The 22,577-nt window shown below is 35.9% G+C and overlaps 4 protein-coding genes and 4 non-coding genes across 9 annotated transcripts; 7 read left to right on the forward strand and 1 right to left on the reverse strand.

Annotated features, from left to right (window-relative positions):
* Positions 1-1,053: 1,053 nt before the first annotated feature.
* LOC116021836 (ribonucleoside-diphosphate reductase small chain) lies at positions 1,054-2,280 on the forward strand. Its single transcript, XM_031262322.1, has one exon. It carries the CDS (start codon positions 1,155-1,157, stop codon positions 2,142-2,144), a length of 990 nt encoding a protein of 329 aa, XP_031118182.1. The 5' UTR covers positions 1,054-1,154; the 3' UTR covers positions 2,145-2,280.
* Positions 2,281-3,059: 779 nt separating this feature from the next.
* On the forward strand, positions 3,060-3,140 carry TRNAL-AAG. Its single transcript has one exon. It is a non-coding gene; the product is annotated as a tRNA-Leu (tRNA).
* A 1,149-nt stretch (positions 3,141-4,289) lies between these two features.
* Positions 4,290-4,370, forward strand: TRNAL-AAG. Its single transcript has one exon. It is a non-coding gene; the product is annotated as a tRNA-Leu (tRNA).
* A 2,258-nt stretch (positions 4,371-6,628) lies between these two features.
* Positions 6,629-8,499, forward strand: LOC116021714 (origin of replication complex subunit 1B-like). Its single transcript, XM_031262179.1, has 5 exons — positions 6,629-6,711; positions 7,009-7,161; positions 7,700-7,799; positions 7,908-8,030; positions 8,117-8,499. The coding sequence occupies exons 3-5, from the start codon at positions 7,704-7,706 to the stop codon at positions 8,324-8,326; spliced, it is 429 nt and encodes a 142-aa protein (XP_031118039.1). The 5' UTR covers positions 6,629-6,711; positions 7,009-7,161; positions 7,700-7,703; the 3' UTR covers positions 8,327-8,499.
* TRNAL-AAG lies at positions 6,867-6,947 on the forward strand. Its single transcript has one exon. It is a non-coding gene; the product is annotated as a tRNA-Leu (tRNA).
* Positions 7,069-7,146, forward strand: LOC116023855. Its single transcript, XR_004099446.1, has one exon. It is a non-coding gene; the product is annotated as a small nucleolar RNA snoR28 (small nucleolar RNA).
* A 2,289-nt stretch (positions 8,500-10,788) lies between the features above and the next one.
* LOC116021666 (50S ribosomal protein L27, chloroplastic) lies at positions 10,789-12,830 on the forward strand. Of its 2 annotated transcripts, none has more exons than XM_031262127.1 (4): positions 10,789-10,858; positions 10,945-11,250; positions 12,304-12,405; positions 12,500-12,830. In XM_031262127.1, exons 2-4 carry the CDS (start codon positions 10,951-10,953, stop codon positions 12,683-12,685), a joined length of 588 nt encoding a protein of 195 aa, XP_031117987.1. In that variant the 5' UTR covers positions 10,789-10,858; positions 10,945-10,950; the 3' UTR covers positions 12,686-12,830. The 2 variants fall into 2 exon arrangements, with proteins under 2 accessions (XP_031117987.1, XP_031117988.1); XM_031262128.1 differs by having other exon boundaries at positions 10,795-10,858; positions 10,950-11,250.
* A 6,536-nt stretch (positions 12,831-19,366) lies between these two features.
* LOC116022392 (protein NUCLEAR FUSION DEFECTIVE 4-like) lies at positions 19,367-22,562 on the reverse strand. Its single transcript, XM_031263103.1, has 3 exons — positions 22,043-22,562; positions 20,487-21,421; positions 19,367-20,383 (listed from the first exon to the last, which is right to left on the reverse strand). Exons 1-3 carry the CDS (start codon positions 22,379-22,381, stop codon positions 19,873-19,875), a joined length of 1,785 nt encoding a protein of 594 aa, XP_031118963.1. The 5' UTR covers positions 22,382-22,562; the 3' UTR covers positions 19,367-19,872.
* Positions 22,563-22,577: the final 15 nt, after the last annotated feature.

The following is a 22,577-nucleotide window of genomic DNA, read 5'->3' on the forward strand; positions in this document are numbered from 1 at the left end:
AGTAATAGCTGCCACATCATACTGGTCCCTTTATCCTTTTGCTCATACGCACGCTGCACGCATTATCCTTTCGCTCCACACGTTCTTCCCATGCTTTCAGCTTCCCTCCCACGCTTTTGCACCCCCCCTCGCTTTCAGTTTTGATTTTTTTTTTTTGTTTTTTGAGAAATCAGTTTTGATTTTTGAATCTTTCAAACTTGGATATTTTATCTAATCTTCCCCTATACGCTCCAAATTAATTAACTTACCATCCACTATGCTTTTACATTATTATTATAATATAATTACACTACTTTCTTACTATCATTGACAATTACTAATTTTTTTTTCCCGTTTTGTCAGAATTCATAATATTAAATTGTCATTAAGACCAAAAAACATATACAAAATAAGTTGAAATTAGCTGCCCAAAAAACAGAAAAAAGAAAAAAGAATGTTTTCATATTTACATTAATTTGAGAAAAAAAAACGATTAAAACATTTTAATTTGAATTAAAATATCAAGTTTTGACATTTCATTTTGATGTACGGGGGGAATTCACAAATACTACTTGAAAATGTACACTAAAAGAAGTCCACCTTGTGATATTATCTGACAAAGAATTACAAGGAGCATAACTAACCTATATTATCTATAATTGGTCAGCTAAAACCAAGAAACATGAACTTATAATCTTATGGTTACTAAGCCAACTGCTTTGTCTAGTCAACTTGGTTGAGGTTATCCCATCTTCTAACTTAATTATACAAATATTTAATTTGGAGTTTGTAGGTGTTTTGAGACATAGATAAAGCAATTTCTATTTATTTTTGCTAGGAAAAATTATGATTTTTAATTATGATAATATGATCTACAATAGGTATATTAATCAGTAAAAATGGTAAATTTGGATTTTTCCTCTTTGGCGGGAAATTAGAACATTTTTTTTTTGAAAATTAGAACATAAAAATCAAAATATTTAAATAATTATGTTCATTCTCCCGCAAGCTTCTCTGCAAAATTTCAAAATCCCCCGCTTTTTTTCAAATCCCACCATTTTCTTCCCCTATATTAATACCGCTTCCCATCTACTCAACCGCCAAGCCCATCTCTTCTCTTCTTCATCATCTCAAAAGCCCTAGCAAACCCTAGATTCGATTTCGCTGAAGAAAAGATGCCTTCGATTCCAGAAGAGCCTCTCCTCGCCCCTAATCCGGACCGGTTCTGTATGTTCCCGATTGAGTACCCGCAAATATGGGAGATGTATAAGAAAGCCGTCGCGTCTTTCTGGACAGCGGAGGAGGTCGATCTCTCTCAGGATCTCCGTCAGTGGGAAGCCCTAACCTCCGACGAGAAGCACTTTATTAAGCACGTACTTGCCTTTTTTGCCGCCTCCGACGGCATCGTTTTGGAGAATCTCGCCGGACGGTTCATGAAGGAGGTCCAGATTGCGGAGGCGCGTGCGTTTTATGGATTCCAGATCGCCATCGAGAATATCCACTCTGAGATGTACAGTCTTCTGTTGGAGACTTACATCAAGGATTCCGAAGAGAAGGATAGGTTGTTCCACGCGATTGATACTGTGCCCTGTGTGGAGAAGAAGGCTAAGTGGGCTCTCCGTTGGATTGATGGCTCGGAATCATTCGCTGAGCGTTTGTTGGCCTTTGCTTGTGTTGAGGGGATCTTCTTCTCTGGGAGTTTTTGTGCTATATTCTGGCTGAAAAAGCGCGGTTTGATGCCGGGGTTGTCCTTCTCGAATGAGTTGATCTCGCGAGATGAGGGCTTGCACTGCGATTTTGCGTGCATGCTCTATGGGCTGCTGAGGAGGAAGTTGAGCGAGGAGCGCGTGAAGTCACTTGTGGTTGAAGCTGTTGATATTGAGAGGGAATTCGTGTGTGACGCGCTTCCCTGTGCTTTGGTGGGGATGAATGGGGATCTGATGAGCCAATACATAGAATTTGTGGCTGATAGATTGCTAGGTGCATTGGGATGCAGTAAAGTGTACAATGTCCAGAATCCGTTTGATTGGATGGAGCTGATCAGCTTACAGGGGAAGACCAATTTCTTTGAGAAGAGAGTTGGAGAATATCAGAAGGCAGCTGTCATGTCTAGCCTGAACGGTAATGGAGACACCCATGTGTTCAAGTTGGATGAAGACTTCTAATTTAGATAGTTTAATTATTTGTTTTCTCTTACCTTTTTTTCGTAAGTCAACTAAAAGCACAAAAAATGGTTCGTATATTGTCTAGTATCTGTAACGTTTTTCATTTATTTCTATAAAGTATAATTTTCATATGAAATCTTGCTTACATTGTAAATATCTTGTTCAATTTTTTGTTTTGTTTTGTTTTTTTTTCCCCTTGATATGATCATATGAGATCTCTTGATTACATGAAATCTTGTCTCTATTGAACCTTACAAAACTGAAGGGAGGGCAAACAACTTTTTGGTTTTGCCACTGCACTTTTAAGCAAGGAAATCCCATCCATGCAAAATTGGTAATTTTATGCTGGGCTGTGGAGTCTTTGGAATGCAATTATTTGATGAATTTAAAAGTGTTGCAGGTGCTGTGAAAGGGTAAGAGGTATAATGTCTATTGTGAATGAGTATTATTATTATTTCATTCATTCTTAGTAGCCTGTTAACTTCAAGCTTCCTGTGTTTTACAGTATTAATTATCCAGTGGCATATGTGGTGCTGCATTTGTAAGTGAGATTTGTGGAATCGTGTATTTGTTTCTAGATTACAATGCCAAACTTGTGTGCAGTGAAACCTAGATTAGTAATTTGAATTTGATGGTAGGCATGTTTGGACAAGGTGGGTTTATCAGAGAAGTTTGGACTTCATATTGCTATTTTATTATGTTTCAATCTAATCTTCTGGGATGTATTTTAGCAGAGGAGGAATTTGATAATTGAATGTTGACATTTGCAGGAACCTGTTGCTCTGACACAATAGCATAGAAGTAACAATGGAGGTGTGCTCATTCGGTCTAATACTCTAGTCCTCTTGTCTTCCTCAATGATCTCTACTTTATTCTAAACTCTGCTAGGCTCACTACAAGAAAGTCGATCAGAAAGTGGAGATGGCCGAGTTGGTCTAAGGCGCCAGATTAAGGTTCTGGTCCGAAAGGGCGTGGGTTCAAATCCCACTCTCCACATTTCAACTGTGTCTAACCTCAGAGACCCCTATATTGTGTTTTTGATAGCTTACTGAATGAGTAGATATTAAAATTTGTTTCTAGATTACAATGCTAAACTTTTGTGCAGCAAAACTGAAATTAGTAACTTGAATTTCATGGTAGGCATGTTTGGAAAAGGTGGGTTTATCAGAGAAGTTTAGACTTTAGATTGATATTTTATTATGTTTCAGACTAATCTTCTGGGATCTATTTTACCAGAGGAATTTGATAACTGAATGTTGACATTTGCAGGAACCTATTCCTTTGATACATTAGCATAGAAGTTAGGATTGCTAATGATGGAGGTGCTATCCTTTTATTCCACACTCCCTTTTATTCCAACTTTTCCATGTTTCATTTATTTTAGTCCTTGAAAATTTTACCAAATAATGTTTTTTTGCTTACTGTGAATGAGTGAGTATTATTAATTCATTCTTAGTAGCCTGGTCTTATTAATTATCCAGTAGTTTATGTGACACTGTATTAGTCAATGAGATTTAGGAAATCATCTATTTCTTGGTGCAATTTAGTTTGCATGAAGGAGGACTACAAGGTGTGAGCCTGAATGAGTACATTATTTTGTTTCTAGATTACAATGCCAAGTACCTTGTTGTTGTTGTCATTTCAAATAGAAAGTCACATGTTTAAGTCCTATCCCAATTATTTAAGCGTCCACATATTATGTGAAACAATTACTATAGATATGCTAGATAAGTCATATTGAAATTCAATCTAATCTTGTGACTTCTAGTTGCTTATTTTCTCAACAAGCAACAACCAATGTTCTCTTCCTCAATTATGATCTCTACTCTATTCTTAAGTCTGCTAGGCTCACTACTTCTCTTTGAATTGTTAACTCACACTCTCATATGATAGGGATACTTTGCCTATTCTATTTTAACTTGAGTACTCTATTTCTAGTTATATCAAATGAATGATTAGGAAAAATGCACTACCTAAAGTACTAAACTTGTATCCTGGCATTCCCATGAGTAGATCCACAGTACTTTGCTAAAGAAATGCATGCATATTCAGCACAAGTTGCAATAACTAGCAGGTATAGGCTTCTGTTTAACGGAAGCTATCTCTATGATTTCCATATTAAACTTGCAGAAATATAATTGTCATGTGGAGATGGCCGAGTTGGTCTAAGGCGCCAGATTAAGGTTCTGGTCCGAAAGGGCGTGGGTTCAAATCCCACTCTCCACAACAACTTTACCCCAATTCTCCATATATTAGAACCAAGCACCAGAAACTAATATCTATATCTATGGAAGGTTGTCAACTTTTAACACTGTCTTTTTGTTTAGTAGCCTGGAAGCTTAAAGCTTCCTGTGTTTGCTTATCATCTATTTGTTGGTGCAATTTTGCATGAAGGAAGGCTACAAATTAAAGCTGCTTGAATGAGTAGACATTAATTTTGTTTCTAGATTACAATGCCAAACGTAATTGTGTGCAGTGATATTGAGATTCAGTCTAATCCTGTTATTTCTTTGGCAGCAGAAACTGTTAAATGCTTCTTTAATTCTCCTATTTATTAGTATATTACACTATTCTCAACAAGAAGCAACACGCAAAGTTCTCTTCCTCAATAATGATCTCTAGTTCTCTACTCTATTCATAAGTCTGCTAGGCGCACTACTTTTCTTTCAAGTGTTCAGCCACATTTTCATATGATAGGGGAATACTTTGAAAATGTTGCATTCCAGAATAATATCCATTTGGTTTTCTTGCGACCTGATTCTATTTTAACTTTAGCACTTAGATCAGATCAGATGAATGATGAGGAAAAAAATGTACTGCCTAACTTGTACTTTGGCATTCCCATGGGTAGGATTCTCAGTACTTTGCTCAAGAAATGCATGCATGCATATGGGATACAGTACTTTGCAGAAACTGTCTACTGCCTCTTTCTGCCTTTGGTCAATTAGCAGGAAACTAATTAGTTTTGTCACTGTACTGATATCTGAGATTGGGTTCCTAAGATCTCTTCCTCAATTATGATCTCTACTCTACTCTACTCTAAAGTCTGCTAGTATAGGCTCACTACCTGTCTTTGAACTACTGCTATTGTTCACTCACACATCCATATGATAGGGGGTTTGGGATACAGTAAAATGTACAATGTCCAGAATCCGTTTGATTGGATGGAGCTGATCAGCTTACAGGGGAAAACCAATTTCTTTGAGAAGAGAGTTGGAGAATAGCAGAAGGTAGCTGTCATGTCTAGCCTGAATGGTAATGGTGACTTCCCACGTGTTCAAGTTGGATGAAGACTTCTAATTTAGATAGTTTAATTATTTGTTGTCTCTTACCTTGTTTGTAAGTCAACTAAAAGCACAAAAAATGATTCGTATTTTGTCTAGTGTCTGTAATGTTTTTCATTTATTTCTATAAAGTATAATTTTCATACGAAATCTTTCTTACATTGTAGATTTCTTGTTCATTTAAAAAAAAAAATCTGAAAGTTGGTTTTACCACTGCAATTTGAAGCAAGGAAATCCCATCCATGGAAAATTGTTAATTTGATAAATTTGAAAGTGTTGCAGGTGCTGTGAAAGGGTAAGAGGTAAAATGTCTTTTTGCTTATTGCGAATGAGTATTATTATTTCATTCATTCTTAGTAGCCTGTTAGCTTCAAGCTTCCTGTGTTTTATTAATTATCCAGTGGCATATGTGGTGCTGCATTTGTAAGTGAGATTTGTGGAATCATGTATTTGTTTCTAGATTACAATGCCAAACTTGTGTGCAGTGAAACCTAGATTAGTAATTTGAATTTGATGGTAGGCATGTTTGGACAAGGTGGGTTTATCAGAGAAGTTTAGACTTCATATTGCTATTTTATTATGTTTCAATCTGGGATGTATTTTAGCAGAGGAATTTGATAATTGAATGTTGACATTTGCAGGAACCTGTTGCCCCTGACACAATAGCATAGAAGTAACAATGGAGGTGTGCTCATTCGGTCTAATACTCTAATCCTCTTGTCTTCCTCAATTATGATCTCTACTTTATTCTAAACTCTGCTAGGCTCACTACTTTTAAGTGCTTTATTTCTTGTTATATCAGACAAACAATCAAGAAAAATGCATATTTCTTTTTCAATTATTCATGCACTCTTTACCTCATTCATTGCGTTCTATATTAAATGTCCAGAGATCAAGAAATGCATGCATATTCAACACAAGTTGCAAGAAATTACCGGTACAGGTTCTTTGAGAATTGTAAGGAACAGATGTGCCTTTCTAAGTGCATGCACAACTTTCCCAGGACTCCTAATTCCTAACTTCCTGCATTGTAAGTAGATCCCAAGCTGTGTTGTGTCTGCTTTCTTCTTACTAGCATTTAGCATATTTTGTAGCTTTAACCATCTGGTGGAGAAGGAAACTTTGACAATGAGGCATTGATAATGATATTTTTGTTGGACAACACAATGGATGCTTTTGGATGGAGGTTATCTCTATCACCTTCAGACTAGGTTGCACAAGGCAGCAAAGTATGCATTCTTGCAGGTGAACTGGAATTATCAGGTGCTCTTTCATTTGGAATGGTAAGTTTAGCTCTACATTTTAAATAAATATATGCTCATATCCATTGATTTTGTGGTACTGGTTTTCAAATACTCAAATATGTGTCAAGAACTAACATGATATTAACACAGTATCAGTCTTTATATAACCTAAACTACAAATAGTCAATCAGCAAGTGGAGATGGCCGAGTTGGTCTAAGGCGCCAGATTAAGGTTCTGGTCCGAAAGGGCGTGGCTTCAAATCCCACTCTCCACACACCCTTTATCCCACTTTTCCGTTATTTTGGTACCTTTCTTCTAATGATTCTCTTCTGTAGATGGAATCTATCATCAGACATTGCTACATTATGACTCCAAAATAATTTTCCAAGGCAAACAATGGAGGAGATGACGTTTTCCTATGAAAATATGAATATGATATACACTGGCATAGTTTCAAGTGTATTGCAGACATTGATGATGGTGAAGAGGTAAGATCTCATAAAACAAATGTTTATTAAGATAATATCATATCAATATTGGCTTGAATTTTGCTGTAATTAAGATTCTTATGTATGCAATAGGATTGTGAGGAAGCTGAGAGTGATAGGGAGTGGAATTCTGCTGAAGCTTCTAGCTCAGATAGTGAATATGATGTAGAATATGAAGAGGAGAATAATCATAATTTATTGAATAGAAGACAATTACCAACTCATCCATTGGCCGCGGTATGCTTGCATTTATATAGCCCAAAGAAGAAGACTAATTGCTCCTCTATCATTACTGTAGAATTCACAAAAGGGGAGAATTTTAGGACTTCAAAAAATAGGAGCAAAGAAATTACCAGAACATGTAAGATCCCACAAGTTGACAGAACTTGAGAAAGCAAAAGCAAAACTTCTACTGGAAACTCTCCCCAAGTCTTTACCTCGTAGGACTAAGTATGTTGATATTTGATCACAACTTGAATGAATTCCATGCTGTACATCTCCGACATAATTATTACTTATATAACATTGTTTTATGCAGATAAATGGAAGAGATAACTGCATATATCAAAGGTTCCATATGTGAAGATCAATGCCTAGGGAAGTGCCTTTACATACATGGTGTTCCCGGGACAGGAAAGGTATTCTTTAGATCTAGGAGTGTACTTACAATAGAATTGCTCTACTAGCTATTAGGGTTATTTGATCAGATTTAACTCTTTCTTTTATCCATCTGTGCCATACTGCAGACAATGAGTGTATTATCAGTAATGAGGAACCTCAAATCTGAGGTAGATGCTGGAAGTATTAAGCCTTACTGTTTTGTAGAAATTAATGGTCTAAAATTGACTCCATCTGAACATATTTACAGTGTAAGTACTTTAGCTTATTCTAACTTACAATGCCAGGGAATAAGTGATATAACATTTTCTCTAAAGTAAAATTATATGGTTTTCAGGTTATTTATGAAGCATTAAATGGACAAAGAGTTGGTTGGAAGAAAGCTCTTAAGCTCTTAAATGAAAGATTCTCAAATGGAACTGAGCGTGGAAAAGAGGATAACCGCCCCTGTATTCTTCTTATTGATGAACTTGTTCTTCTAGTAACTGTGTTTGCTTATTACTTATCTAGTTGCTTATGTGGCACTGAATTTGTAAATGAGATTTAGGAAATTATTTTTTTCTTGGTGCAATTAGTTTGCAATTTTGCATGAAGGAAGGCTACAAATTAAAGCTGCTTGAATGAGTAGACATTAATTTTGTTTCTAGATTACAATGCCAAACTTAATTGTGTGCAGTGATATTGAGATTCAGTCTAATCCTACCTGTGATTTCTTTGGCAGCAGAAATTGTTCAATGCTTTAATTCTCCTATATATTACACTATTCTCAACAAGAAGCAACATGCAAAGTTCTCTTCCTCAATAATGATCTCTACTCTATTCATAAGTCTGCTAGGCTTACTACTTTTCTTTCGCATTTTCATATGATAGGGGGAATACTTTGAAAATGTTGCATTCCAGAATAATAGCCATTTGGTTTCCTTAAGGCCTGATTCTATTTTAAGTTTAGCACTCTATTTGTAGTTAGATGAGATCCGATGAATGATGAGGAAAAAAATGTAGTGCCTAACTTGTATTTTGGCATTCCCATGCAATGGGTAGGATTCTCAGTACTTTAATTTGCTCAAGAAATGCATGCATAATATTAATCAGCACAAGTTGCAAGAAATAGCAGGTATAGATCAGAGGTTTGTATTGAATGGAAGCTATCTCATCTCCATGAAATGGATGGCCGAGTTGGTGTATGGTGCCAGATTAAGGTTATAGTCCCTCCACACAAACTAATGTTGAAAGATTTTTAAGTATTGCAGATAGTGTGTGTGAAAGGGAAGCCTTTGGTCAATCAGCAGGAAAGTAATTAGTTTTGTCATGTCACTACTGATATCTGATATTGGGTTTCTAATTAGATCTGTTCCTCAATATTTGGGAGGAACCATGACTTCCTATCCTAACAATGATTTTCCTTTTGCTCATTCACCTATTCCAGAATAATAGCCATTCACCTATGTTCATTCGAATGAACTTTGTTGGAAACTTTGGGAGGCCATCCAGGAACCAGAAAGTCTGAAATTATACTGTTCTCTCTACACATGCAGGTCCATGAATGGCAACAGGCAAACACTCCAACGGCTGCTACATCTGATCTGTTCAAGAGATTAAGCCTCCTGCAAGATGGATTAAAATGAATGTCGATGCTGCGAAAATGGGTTTCGGATTTGTATTGTGTAACTTGGATGGTATGTTCATTGCTGCCAGAGAAGCACCTTGGAGTGGACTCTACAAACCAGACAAGGCTGAAGCTATAGGCGTACGGGAGGGAAGCTTTGAAATGGTTCAAGGAACTCAAGTTGGACAATGTGCAAATTGAAAGTGAAAGTGATTGTTTGAAGGAAACCAAAGTTCAGTCACTTCTTTTGATTTAATTATTAATGACATTTAGGAAATAGTTAGGAATTTTTATAATCTCAACTTTTAATTTGTTAAACAGTCGCTCACTTCCTAGCTCGGGAGGTCTTGTACAAATTTAATTATTTGGACTGTTTTACGGTCCCTTTCTTTTCTTTAGCACATGCAGTGGACCTTGATCTTTCTTAATATACTATTTACCTTTTTCCAAAAAACAAAAAAAAAAAAAATCTCTACGGATAATGTCAGCTTAGTGCCACATGGCATGAGAGAGGGATATAAAATGAGGAGAGAGAAAGGGGGAGAAGCTTCTGCAAAATAAGGGATAATGCAGATCAATGGGTCCCACTAAAGCAAAGGAAGAGGCGCTCACCCGTGCGTGAGTATATATATTATTAATTTGATTTGTTTTATTTTTTTTCCTCTAACCCCATTTTCTCTTTTCTAATCACACTTACAAAAACTTCTAAATTACCGCGAAAAAACTCCATTGATAAGGATGCTCTTATGATCTATACTCTAAACTCTAAAGTTTGCTAGTATAGGCTTAGTATCTGTGTTTGAACTACTGCTACTGTTGACTCACATCCATGACCATATGATAGGGGTTTGGAATTTTAGATGAAAAGAGAATCAAACGTTATAAAATCAGCAATCAGCTGGTGGAAATGACTGAGTTGGTCTAAAGTGCTAGATTAAAGTTTTGGTCCGAAAGAGCGTAGGTTCAATCCCACTCTTCACAACTTTTAATAATATAATTGTGAGACTTTTACAATTTCACCCTCTAATAAGCGTATAAGCCTCGAATTCGAAATAATATTCTCTTTCTATCTCATTTTATCAGTCATACTTATTATTCATTGGTCAAACCAACTTTTTCTTATTTATTTTCTTTAATATTATTTACTATTCATTGGTTAAATCAATTTATTTATTTAAAATATTTTTTAATTATTTTTAAATTTAATTTTTTGTGTTTAATAGTACTTTTAATGTAATTTGTAAATATATATATAAATTTTGTATACTAATACTAAACTTAATATTATAAAAAATTAGATTAAAAATAACTAACCACATAAAATGGGAGGCCGGTAATTGTGAGATTTTTACAATTTTACCCTCCCATAAGCCTATAAGCCTCCATCGAACTCGAAATAAGCCGATAAGGTTTTAAATCTGCGTTTGTACTCCGACCAGCACAGCAGCGCAGCGGGGAGCTACATTTCACAGAGTAAGCTTCTTCTCCATTCTCCAACCCTAATTACGATGATTCTCTTTCCTTCCTTGTGCTAAACTGCCGTTTGCTTTGCTTTGTAGCGTAGAATGGCGGCCGCAGTCATGAGTTTCAATCTAGTAGGAGCTTTCAAAGGACTGTCCTTAAATTCCAGCTCCTCCTCGTCTTTCGTCAGAGGTGACTTCGCTCCGGTTCATGTCGGCCATAAGATATCGGTGTCGTTTCCGTTGAAATCTCCGGTGCCGTTGACAATTGAGTCGGCGCACAAGAAGGGGGCTGGAAGTACCAAGAACGGCCGAGACTCACCTGGCCAAAGGCTCGGTGTCAAAATTTTTGGTGATCAAGCCGCAAAGCCCGGCTCCATTATTGTTCGCCAGCGAGGCACCAAGGTTTTCACCTTTCTTCCCGTTTATCATCACTTTCTCTTACTTATTATGCTATATATTAACATTAATTCAGCTTATGCTTCTTTGTCAGTCTAAGTAGCATTACTGCTTTTCAACTAAACCACATATTTTACAAGTTTCCAATTCATTTATAGGGAGAATTTATTTACACTTTTGGCAATTGAATCCCATGATAATCATAGTTGCAGATTCCATTAGTTTGTGCAAGCACTGAGTTTGGTTTTTCCCTAGAGCTAGAATATCTTTGTAGATGACATGAGAATAGAAATTTTATTCTAGCCTGGACACTCCTATCCTATTGGAAATTCAATAATTGTTATCCTAATAGGCTGTATTCTTGAGGTGTAGTTAACAGAGAATTGCAGCCATTGAGGTAATGGATGGTTGTTCCTTTTATTACTGATTTATAATTAAGTAGTATACTACTGGAGCCTGGAGGATATAAGTGATGGTTTTGCTTTGCAATGTGCAAGTGCAAGCAGCAGGGGAAAATTTTGAAATCATTCTTCATGCTAGAGATATATATATAGTTTATGGAAGCATTTGTTTAAGTTCTGACGTAAAAAAACTAATTTTAATCTTTGGTTTACCTGAAAAGTCCTGATATAGATCAAATTTTGAACAGTCTTTCTATTGATCAGAAGGTTTTTTTTAACACTTTTTTCCCCTGATAAGAAATGAGCTACTCTTCATAAAGAATTTTCACGTCTTAAACTTCTGGTGCATATAGTGCATGGAAATGGAAGCTGGGTCAGACAGACCTACATATGATTGAGTTTCTTTATTTTGCACCTCTAGTTGCAAAGCCTTGATTGTGTACAGAAACAACAATATTGAGTTTTTGGGTTTGCTGGAGTGTGTTATTCATCAGCTGTAATATCTAATGTCTTATCTGTTGGAGAAAGCTATGCTAAAGAAATTGCAAGAATTTCATTCTCTAAAATCTTGGAAATGCATTGGCTTAGGTTAGGATTTTTTTTAATTTTTTTTAATTTTTTTATATTGAGAATCTCCTAACCTTCTGTGTACAATTAGTTCCATCCAGGGAAGAATGTTGGACTTGGCAAGGATCACACAATCTTTTCCTTGATTGATGGACTGGTCAAATTTGAGAAGTTTGGTCCAGATAGGAAAAAGGTTAGTTTTTGCTTGCAGCTTATGGTTTATGGTTAGCAGCAGGACATTACGCTATATAGTATATACTAATACAAGTACATGACCATACATACAGGTTAGTGTGTATCCGCATATAGCACAGCCAGAGAACCCCAACAGCTACAGGGCACGGAAGAGGGAGGCGTTTAGATTACAACGCGAGCGTAGAAAGGCACGAAGGGAAGGAAACTTTGACGTTCCACCACAGTTGCTGGTGCTTGCTTCAGCAGATGAATCCTTGGACAACAATCCAACATGCTGACCTCATCTACCAAATTGTGTAGTTTTATGCTTCTGTTTGTAAATGAAAGCTACTGCAAAGCACGACACTAAGCATCCGTTTTGTATTCTGTTGAATCCTTCCATTTAAATTACGCAAGAATGTGGTTATTTGGTTGTTACCTTAAGCTTGCAGTTTACACACCCCTCCCAAGTTTTGCTCACTGATATAGTCGAAAAGAAAAATTAAGCAAATATGATCATTGCACTTTTTTCAAGGTTTATTTTATATTGTAAGCCCTAATCTAAAATAATATTTAGATTATATACCTTTAATGAGTTAATTTCATTTTTGGTCCTAGATATACATGTAACATTATACTTTTAGTACTTTTTTTTTTTTTTTTTCAAAACATCCCTTTTGATCCTAGTATTATTGTGGCATGATTATTTTTTATTTTTCATCAATAAAACTGTTTAATTTTGTCGAATATAAGAACATTTCGGTCTTCAAATTTAATTTTTTTTAAAATAAACATAAAAAATATAGCGAGTCAAATCTACTTTGTAAAAAAAAAAATTAAACTTTCCTTTCTTTGTATTTAAAACAAAGGACCAAAGATGGTCATGCCACAATAATACTAAAACCAAATAAGGATGTTTTGATAAAAAAAAAAAACTAAAAGTAAACTGTCACTTATAAATTTAAGACAAAAAATTGAATTAACTCTACCTTTAATTTATTAATACGTACATAATACATTAATCATAATACTCCGTATATACATATTTTATTAATTAAAAATATACTCCCTCTATCTAATTTTGTTTGTCTGGTTAATATTAAAATATATTAAAATTTATATATTTAAAATTGTCTGGTTAATATTAAAATATATTAAAATTTATATATTTAAAAATTACATTAAAAGTACTATTAAACACAAATTAAATTTAAAAATAATAAAAAATCATTAAAGAAAATGAAGAAAGGGTTAATTTGACAAATGAATAGTAAACCGAACAAAAAGCGTATAATATACTAATGCAAATACATCATCTAGATAGAAATTAGAATCCATCATGTGCATAGTGGACCTTGGTCCACAATATAACAATTCTTTTTTACTTATGTAACTTGTCAAAACTCAAGGGGAAAGAAGACAAAAGTGCAGAAATGAAAGTATGATCTCAGAAAATGTGGTCGGTGGGTAAGTAATGTCTATCTTACTACAAGAAGCTAAATCCAACAAAACAGCAGTCATTTTGAAGCTTTTACTGAAAGAACAAAAAATGTAACTAAAAGTTGGCACCTCCTCCTAACAGCTGACAAAAGTCCCTTGTGTACTTTAGGTCAGCCATTATACAATGAAGCAATTTTCAACACCAAGAAAATTCCAAATCTTGATTGTTCATCATCTGCAATGAAATTGCACACCATCAGGTTGAGAAAATAATCAAACTAAATTAGCAATACTTGCCACCAGTGCTTAATGATGATTTACAATAATAACTGAAACTTCTCTCAGAAAGACTGGTGAGATTTAGATTTTGGAAGGAATGCAAGTCTAAGTTATTTACATGAACTAAACAGCACATCATACAATTGCTCACCTCAGAGCAGTATTTGGAAGGAATGCTCTCCTTGGAAAAAGGCTCAAATAAGCCCTGAACTATATGAAATTTCACTTTTTATTATTTTCCTAATCAATTATTATTATTATTATTATCATCATCACTGGTCTTCCATAAGCTTTTACTTCATTAGTTCTCAGAAGTGACCAATTAACAAGCAAATTTATTCCCCTCAACGGCTTGATTTCAAACAAAACACAATTTTAAAAAAGAAAAAATAAAATAATATAGCAGTGGTGGGGGGACAGGCTGTCCCCCACCCACTGCACGAGTGGTGCTCACGCGCCAATCCGCCTTTTCTCCGGAGAATAATCTTCTTTCCCCTCCATTTGTTTTCTCCTCCTCTAATCTTCACCATTGGAGATGACCTAATAGTCTGAATGTTACCAATGGAGATGCCCTAATAGTCTAGATGTTACCAATGGAGATGCCCTAATAAGTCTGAATGTTACCAATGACAGCAATTGGCACCGTGATTTCAAATTTTTATTAGGACATCTCCAATGGTGAAGTTAGAGGAAAAATGGGAAGAAAACAAATGGAAGGGAGAAAAGATTATTCTCCTGAGAGAACTTTTCTCTGGAGAAAAAGGCGATTGGCGAGCGCCACGCAGATGCGAAGCTGCTGGAAATCAAGCCGCTGAGGCTTGGTTTATTATTTTATTTATTTTTTTAATCTTTGGCAACCTTTCAGTTTTTATTATTTATTTATTTATTTTGTTCCAACTGTTTTGTTTTTGATTTTTTTTTAAATAATAATATTGTTACCTAAATTTATTTTTTAAAGTTGTGATTAGAAATTATAATTATAAAGTTGAAATTATTAATTAATTATAGATAAGTGAATAAAATAATAGATAATGTGTAGGAGTGTGAAAGAGTAGGGCCCACAACTAAAGGAGAAAAGAGGGGAAGAATTGGAGAGAAAATAGGAGATGAGATTATAGGGTGACGTGGACGGCCCACAAATTGAGGAGAAATGGGAAAAACTATTATGGATGCCCTTAGCCTTGCACAATCGATCAGTTAGCTACATGCCCTCTTCTTCTTCCACTTTCCATCATACATCAACTTAAGCAATGCCTTGGGCCTATAATCTATATCTGACATTGCAAACTAAATTTTAGCTTTTCACTCGTCACCATAATGAAAAAAAAACCAATGGGCTCAGGGCTCCCTCACTTCTACTCTAGAATTACTACTCCAAGGTATTCAGAGCTTAATATCTATTACCTATCACTACAATGCACCTTTTCAACTCCACCTCCAACAACACCATCAACCCAATACTCAAACCAAAACATTCACTCTCATGTGCAATGTTTGAATAATAAGACTTGATTTTGTCTAATCCAAATGTTGAGCAAGTATTTGACTAATTTTTATAGAAAGAAACCATTTTGACCATTGCTGAGCTGTCCTTTTTATATTTTCTTCTTCAATGAAGAAGAATGTTTAATCATTTTACTGAAAAGTTTGTGTGTTCTCTCTAGAACAAGTAGCCCCAAAAGCAGGGAGAAGCTGGCAGCGGAGAAGAAGCTCCTGAAGGAGGATCCAAAGTGGAGCTAGGCTGATAGAGATAAGAACAAGAATGTTTAATTTAATTGTATTTCATAAAAGTCAAACTTATCTCTCCTATTTGGCAATAAAGTTGTCAATATCATATACTGGCAACATTTAGAAAAATAAAAAATAAAGCGGCTATTTGTTTTATTTAATATATAATATATATAATACTAGAAGATTTGAAAATATATTAGATATTGAATGTTTATATGAATGATGCTGGAACAACAAATATTCCAAACCATTGGAGATGGATACCCCTCAATGATTGTGAACATTTGTAGGTCTTTCACATCAACACTCAATATCTCATCTATTTCTACATCATCTATATATTATTTATATTATATATTATATATTATATATAAATAAAACAAAAGCAAAAGCAAAATTTTTAAAAAAAAATTAGGAGGGAGACTTTGCCTAGCAGGCCTGTGCAACGCACAACACTCGCTAGGCACATGCATGCACCAAAAACACAGCTTTTACCTTTGTTATTTTTTTATTTTTTAAAAATACCTGACAATATGCAAGCCAACTGCAAAAACCACCTGCATATTGTCAGGATTTGGCTTTTTGAAGTGCCAAATAGGAGAGGGATAGCTTAGTTGAAAGGTAAAATTCCTCATTGGGATGCTCTAACAAAAAATACCACGTCATCAGCCAATTCAATGATTGTTACCTGGAACTAGTTGCTAACCTACTAGATGAGTTAATTGAATTGTTTTTGGGAGGGAGTTCAAAGGGTAAATGAAAACCTTTTTTAGTTTAGGAGCTTAATTGCACGTTTACATATAGTTTGAGGGGTTATTTGAACTTTTTTTTTCCTATTATCTTGTAGTAGAAGCTGACATTAGGCTATTGGCCTTTTATCTGCATCTTCCCGACCAGAACACATATCTCATGGAGGACAGATATGTTTGTTATATGCAGTCCAAAAAAATGAACAACACCAAACCCAAGCAGCCCCAAAGCCCGGACTATCAAAGAAAAAAAAAGTTGATATTCTAAATGTATGGCAATAACAAGGAACTAGTTTGCAGCAATATATTCAAAATTCAAACTTATCATAACAAGATGAGAAATTAAGATAGCAAAGAAATAAATTCATCCCTCAGGACCTAATTAAAATGTGAGGTAATCATGTGGGATAGGAAATTATGAACATAAGTCTCAGAACACGAACAAACAAGCACACAAGACTTAATTGGAGATGCCAGGCAAATAATACCAGTAGAGCACCGAGGAACCAATATGAAAAAATGAATATTTATACGAAACCAATCTGTATTTCGAGTACAGAGATAAAGAACTTACTAAATCAAGCAGATCCGACGATAATGTTGTTGATGGGGATGAAAATGAGCTTGACAAAGAAGCCTACGAATCCCATCACCACGAATCCAATCGCAGTCCGTACAGCCACTTTCGAGAATTCTACAGCAATGAATCAATTGAACAATCAGTAGGTATCAAAATCAGAAACCAAAACGTAGCAGTGGCGTCAGATCCAATCGATAATAGGAAAAAAAAAAAAAAAAAAAAAAAAAAAAACAGCAAATTGACCTTTGCGATCGGGCTTATGACATCTCTTGACGAGACGGACACTGTCCTTGGCGAAGTCTCTCAAGGGATCGAACACCGTATCTAAAGCATCCATCACGATTTGTATCCGCCGCTTTTGTGGAGGAAGAGACGGGATTCCGATCTGAAATACAGATTACTAGAGACCAGAGACGACGGAAGGGGAAGATATTTTTTTTTTCTACGGCACTACGTCTACAAATATCTGACCGAATTACCACAGTCCACAACCATGTCATGTGATCGGACAATTTAGTGCAACTAAACAACGATGTCGTTTTAACAATAACATGTACACTTTTTTCCCCTTATCTATCCAAAATCCAAATGTACAATGAAATACAATCAATTAATTATAAATAATGAATAAGTCTTCTGTAACAATATTTCACGTGAGATGTTTTAAAAAAAAAAAAATATTTCACGTGAGACATGTAACATTAAAAATATAATATTTTGTATAAATTTATAGAAAAATATTACATATTTTATATGAAATGGTCTTTACTCAAAACTTATTAATAAAGAATGATTTATAATAATTACATTGTATAATATCCATTGAGTATCATATTCACATTTGTATTATTTTCTTTTTCTTGTCAAAATTTTATATAAATTTCGGCAATAATTTATCATATTCACTGGTTTAGAATAAGGGGAAGGGATATACTCCGTACTTCCTAATTCATCGATTTAGGTTTCTACTGCTTTTTAATATTTCAAAATTAATTCCCTTTTTAATTTTGAAACCTACCTCTACCTCTACTCAAATATTTGTTCATTAATTAATTTTGACTGCTTCAGCATTTGTCTTAAATAAAGGAGTTAATTCCATTTTTGGTCCCAAATTTATAGGTGTCGTTCCACTTTTAGTCCTTTTTTTTTCAAATCATCCTATATTAGTCCTAGTTTTATTGTGGCAATACTATTTTTGGTCCTCCGTTAACAAAACCATTAAACTGGCGTTAACTATGAGGATAGTTTTGTCTTTTTGGTACAAAGTGTATATTTTTATTTTTATTACAAAAAAATTCCCTAATTTCTGAATACATTTTCATCTTCAATTTTTTCCGTAGTACACGTATCACGTAGTCGTAACAACCGTCTCCCGCAACACCGCCTCAGGCAGCAGCATCGCAGAACAACTCGCGCACTGCATCCTTAAATTCTTCATTTCAATCATTAAGCATTTGAAGGCATAATGAACTTTAGGAATTGGTATCCACATATTCAAAGTAAAGCACAAGACTTGAAAACTGAAATTGCTTTGAAATTAATGACAGTACCGCTGTTGCCTGAGGCGGTGCTCCAGGAGACGACTGTTACGACTACGCGATACGAGTGTTACGGAAGAAATTAAAGAAGACGAAGTATTCAGAAATTAGGGATTTTTTATTTTTTGTAATACAAATGAAAAAAATACACTTTGTATTAAAAAGACAAAACTATCATCATAGTTAACGGCAATTTAACGGTTTTGTTAACGGAGGACCAAAAATGGTCATGCCATAATAAAACTAGGACCAATATAGGATGATTTGAAAAAAAAAGGACTAAAAGTGGAACGGCACCTATAAATCTAGGACCAAAAATAGAATTAACTCTAAATAAAGTATATAGAATTTGAACCTTAGACCTTGAGCAATAATAATAAGATTAAGCCTCTAACCATTCTACTGTACAAATTTTTGGTAATTAATCCATTCTTCATGATATAATTCTTTTCTTCCATAATTCTTGATCTTCAAGAAATCTTTATGCAAGCTTCAACTACTTTTTGCCTTCTTCACAATTACTTGCACTTTAAAGTTCAATTATTTACGCAAAATGTTTCTGATTCGTTAGATCTGAACGCATGAACAACTGCAATTGATTCTCAGTTCTTTGATCCGTCTCCTATATATATATATATATATATAATAAAATTAATATCAAAATTTAAAACAAATACTATATCATAATATTATGTCGAAAATGTTCCTTAAATTACCATGATACAACATTTTAATGTCATTGAGAAGCAAACAAAAAACTAGTGCAATATAGGTGCAAGTGAACCACATATTTCACTCAACAAATGCAGACTTGACCTCACAGCACAGCTTATAAAACTACTGCAATATAACTGCAAGTGAACCACATATTTCACTCAACAATTTCAGACTTGACCTCACAGCACAGCTTACAGCTAAGCTATGCTGCAATCAACACTATATAAAAGAACACACACCAACTAACAAAGCTCTTGCACTCAAACCTTTAAGAGAGCCTCCAGCAGCAAAAATGCAGAATGTCTGCTCTGTCGCGCTCCCTCGGAGTGGTCTTAAGGTGACGCTCTTTCTCGTCGACTCCACGTGATGATTTTAAAGGTCTAGTAAGAAGCACAAAAACACCACTTCTTCAAAGTACTAAGCATTGCAGTGGCGTCACCTGGAAGGATGAGTTATGTGCGGGATTTTCCATAGAGCTGAGAGTAGACAGACTTTGTTCGGTATACAAGAATCATGCTGAGAATAGCTGCAACGATGCAGAGGCCACACATTATCAGGGAAGTCAAGAAGTAGCAAATAGAGCCAGTGCACTTCAGCGTTTCATCAGCAGTGAGAACAGTTGACAGGACCGATCCCAAATTTGTTTGGCTGTTGTGAGGAGTTGCTTGGGCCTGCTTTTCGGCTTCTCTGTCGTATATACCGCTAGCAATGAGACCTGAGAAGACTAATGAGCCTCCAGGGTTGGCTAGAGTGAGGAAATTGTACAAGGCACCGAAGTTTCTTAATCCAAACAATTCGGAGGCAGCAGCAGGCACGATTGCCCAATGAGCTCCATAACCGAGCCCTACCAAAAGAGTGCCAACATACATTGCCCCGGGCCAACCCATTGCAAAGAAGAAATGCCCAACCGCCATTATAACTTGGGCAATAGCCATGGATGCATGCCTTGGATAAGCATAATCCCTATTTAGCAATGAAAGGATGTTAATGTAAGGACACGTTTTGCTAAAACTAGTACAAAATCTAGTTAACTTCAGAAACAATAGGAATGGAAACATGTATATACCTGACAATTATCTCAGAAAAGAAGCCACCCCCAACACGGCCAAGGAAGTTCCATATGCTGATCATAGAAACAAAAACGTGTGTGTTCTCGTACCCTAAAGATTCGCTCATTTGACCCAAGTTATCAATAACTGTTAAACCAGATCCAGACCCAAAAAGAAGAGAGAAGAATATAATCCAGAAATCGGCCTTGATCAAAGCCTGCATAAGGGTAAAGTCCTCCCCTCTATGAGGACCTCGCCTCCTTTTGATCCTCACTGCTCCTTCTGCTGCTGCTTGAGCTAGTTTCGCCTGCAGCTGAGCTATTCTTCTATGCCTTTCTGAAGCTGGAAGCAAGTCTACTTCCTTGGGTTTCTCGTCTTCAAGCTCACTGAATATAATCTCTTGTGTCACATCCTGTTCAGATTTGCCAGGATCTTGTTTTGGTGCCTCGGAGAGAAGTGGCTCTTCGGCTGGAACACTTGGTTCTTGGTTAAAAGTCACGAAGATTGGGATCACAATGGGAACCAATAGAAGAATAAACAAAACGATGGTGAAAATCATTACAATTGTATTGCTGACATTTACTAGATCTTCAACAAGCATTACGCCCATCAAGTATGCAGCCAGAAGGAGACACACACTGTAAATGAATGTGAAACTCGACCCATCAGTACTTCGGATCTGTCTGTGACCTCCAACAGGCCTGATCAAAAACATCAGCGAAATTATGACTATCGCCGGTCCAACTGCAATCATAAATACAAGCGAGGCATGATCCGGAGAATGGATTAGCGTATATATTTGTGTCAAAATAGCACCACTCAGCCCTGCAAAACCCTTGAGTATTCCCACCACCGGACCACGGCTTTTGGGGAAATTTTGCACCCCTGAGACAAGTGCCGCAGTATTAAAATAGGTCTCACCATTTGTTCCCACAAATATGAGAACACACATCTGCACATTTACAGTTAAATATGAATCATTTCAGCTAGTAATCTATAATGTATCAATCAACATAATGTGGAAACTGGAAAGCTCATTTTGTCCATTTCCTCCAAATTGGTTTCCAGTATAGTTAGATGTATAAGTCCCCTTATCAGTTTTCATCAAGCACTACATAAGCTCAAGAAAATAAATTGCAGATTTTAGGCTGAGACAATAAAAGAGAGGAAGGATTGTGATATAAATAAATCAAATGAAAACTTTAACCACAAAGGCCAAATTCCCTGCCACATAGTCCCATAGAAGGGTAAATTCGACGACTCAGCAGCCCTAGTGTCCACAAAAAGCCCACAATATTGGATGTAACTTACACACTACAATTGCCAGACTCATTCATGTGTCTTTGTTCATAATTTATTACCCACAGACTAATTGAACTATCCATGTGGGCATTAAATGAAAACTATGATTGACTAGGGCGACAAGAAGGCAAATAGAGTTCAATTTTCAATCAAGAGATAAACGATGGAAACTTGTGTACTAGAAGCATATCAATAATTCCAGATCAGATACAATTAAATAATATTGATACAAGACAAAGGCAGGAGCATCCAAGATTAGAAAGATACTCACAGCCCATAATGGCAAGGCAGGAAGTCGGCCGGTGATGATGAGCCAAACCCAACCATACCCAACAAAATTCTGGGCAACACCAACAAGAAGAACAGCCCAGAGGGGCAAGATCTCAGACAAAGTTCCGGCCAAGAACCCAACACTGTCCCCCAAGTCCTTAGCCACACCCAGACTGGATAACTGCTTCTGATTGTATCCCATAGTGCTCTTGATGGTGGGCGAAATGCTCCCGAACAGATACCCAATCCCGGCGCAAGTCTGAATCCACATTGCCGCCACGAACACCAGCCATCTGTTGCTGAAGAAGGAGTTGACTTTTTCCTTCAGGCGACCCACCATGGTTGTTGCTACTTTATCTTGACTCGATTTTCTAGCTTTGATCTTTCTTACGATTCTCTGGGAGGTCGACAATGGAGTATCGCGATACGGCAGCTAGACTATAAGGAAACGTGGGAGACTTTATGACTGCACTTCTCAATATGGATATATCTGAAATGGACAGATTGTGTATGAATCATGGTGAGCATTGAGTACA

This window comes from Ipomoea triloba, chromosome 6 (genome assembly GCF_003576645.1).
Source record: "Ipomoea triloba cultivar NCNSP0323 chromosome 6, ASM357664v1".
Classification (NCBI taxonomy): Eukaryota; Viridiplantae; Streptophyta; class Magnoliopsida; order Solanales; family Convolvulaceae; genus Ipomoea; species Ipomoea triloba.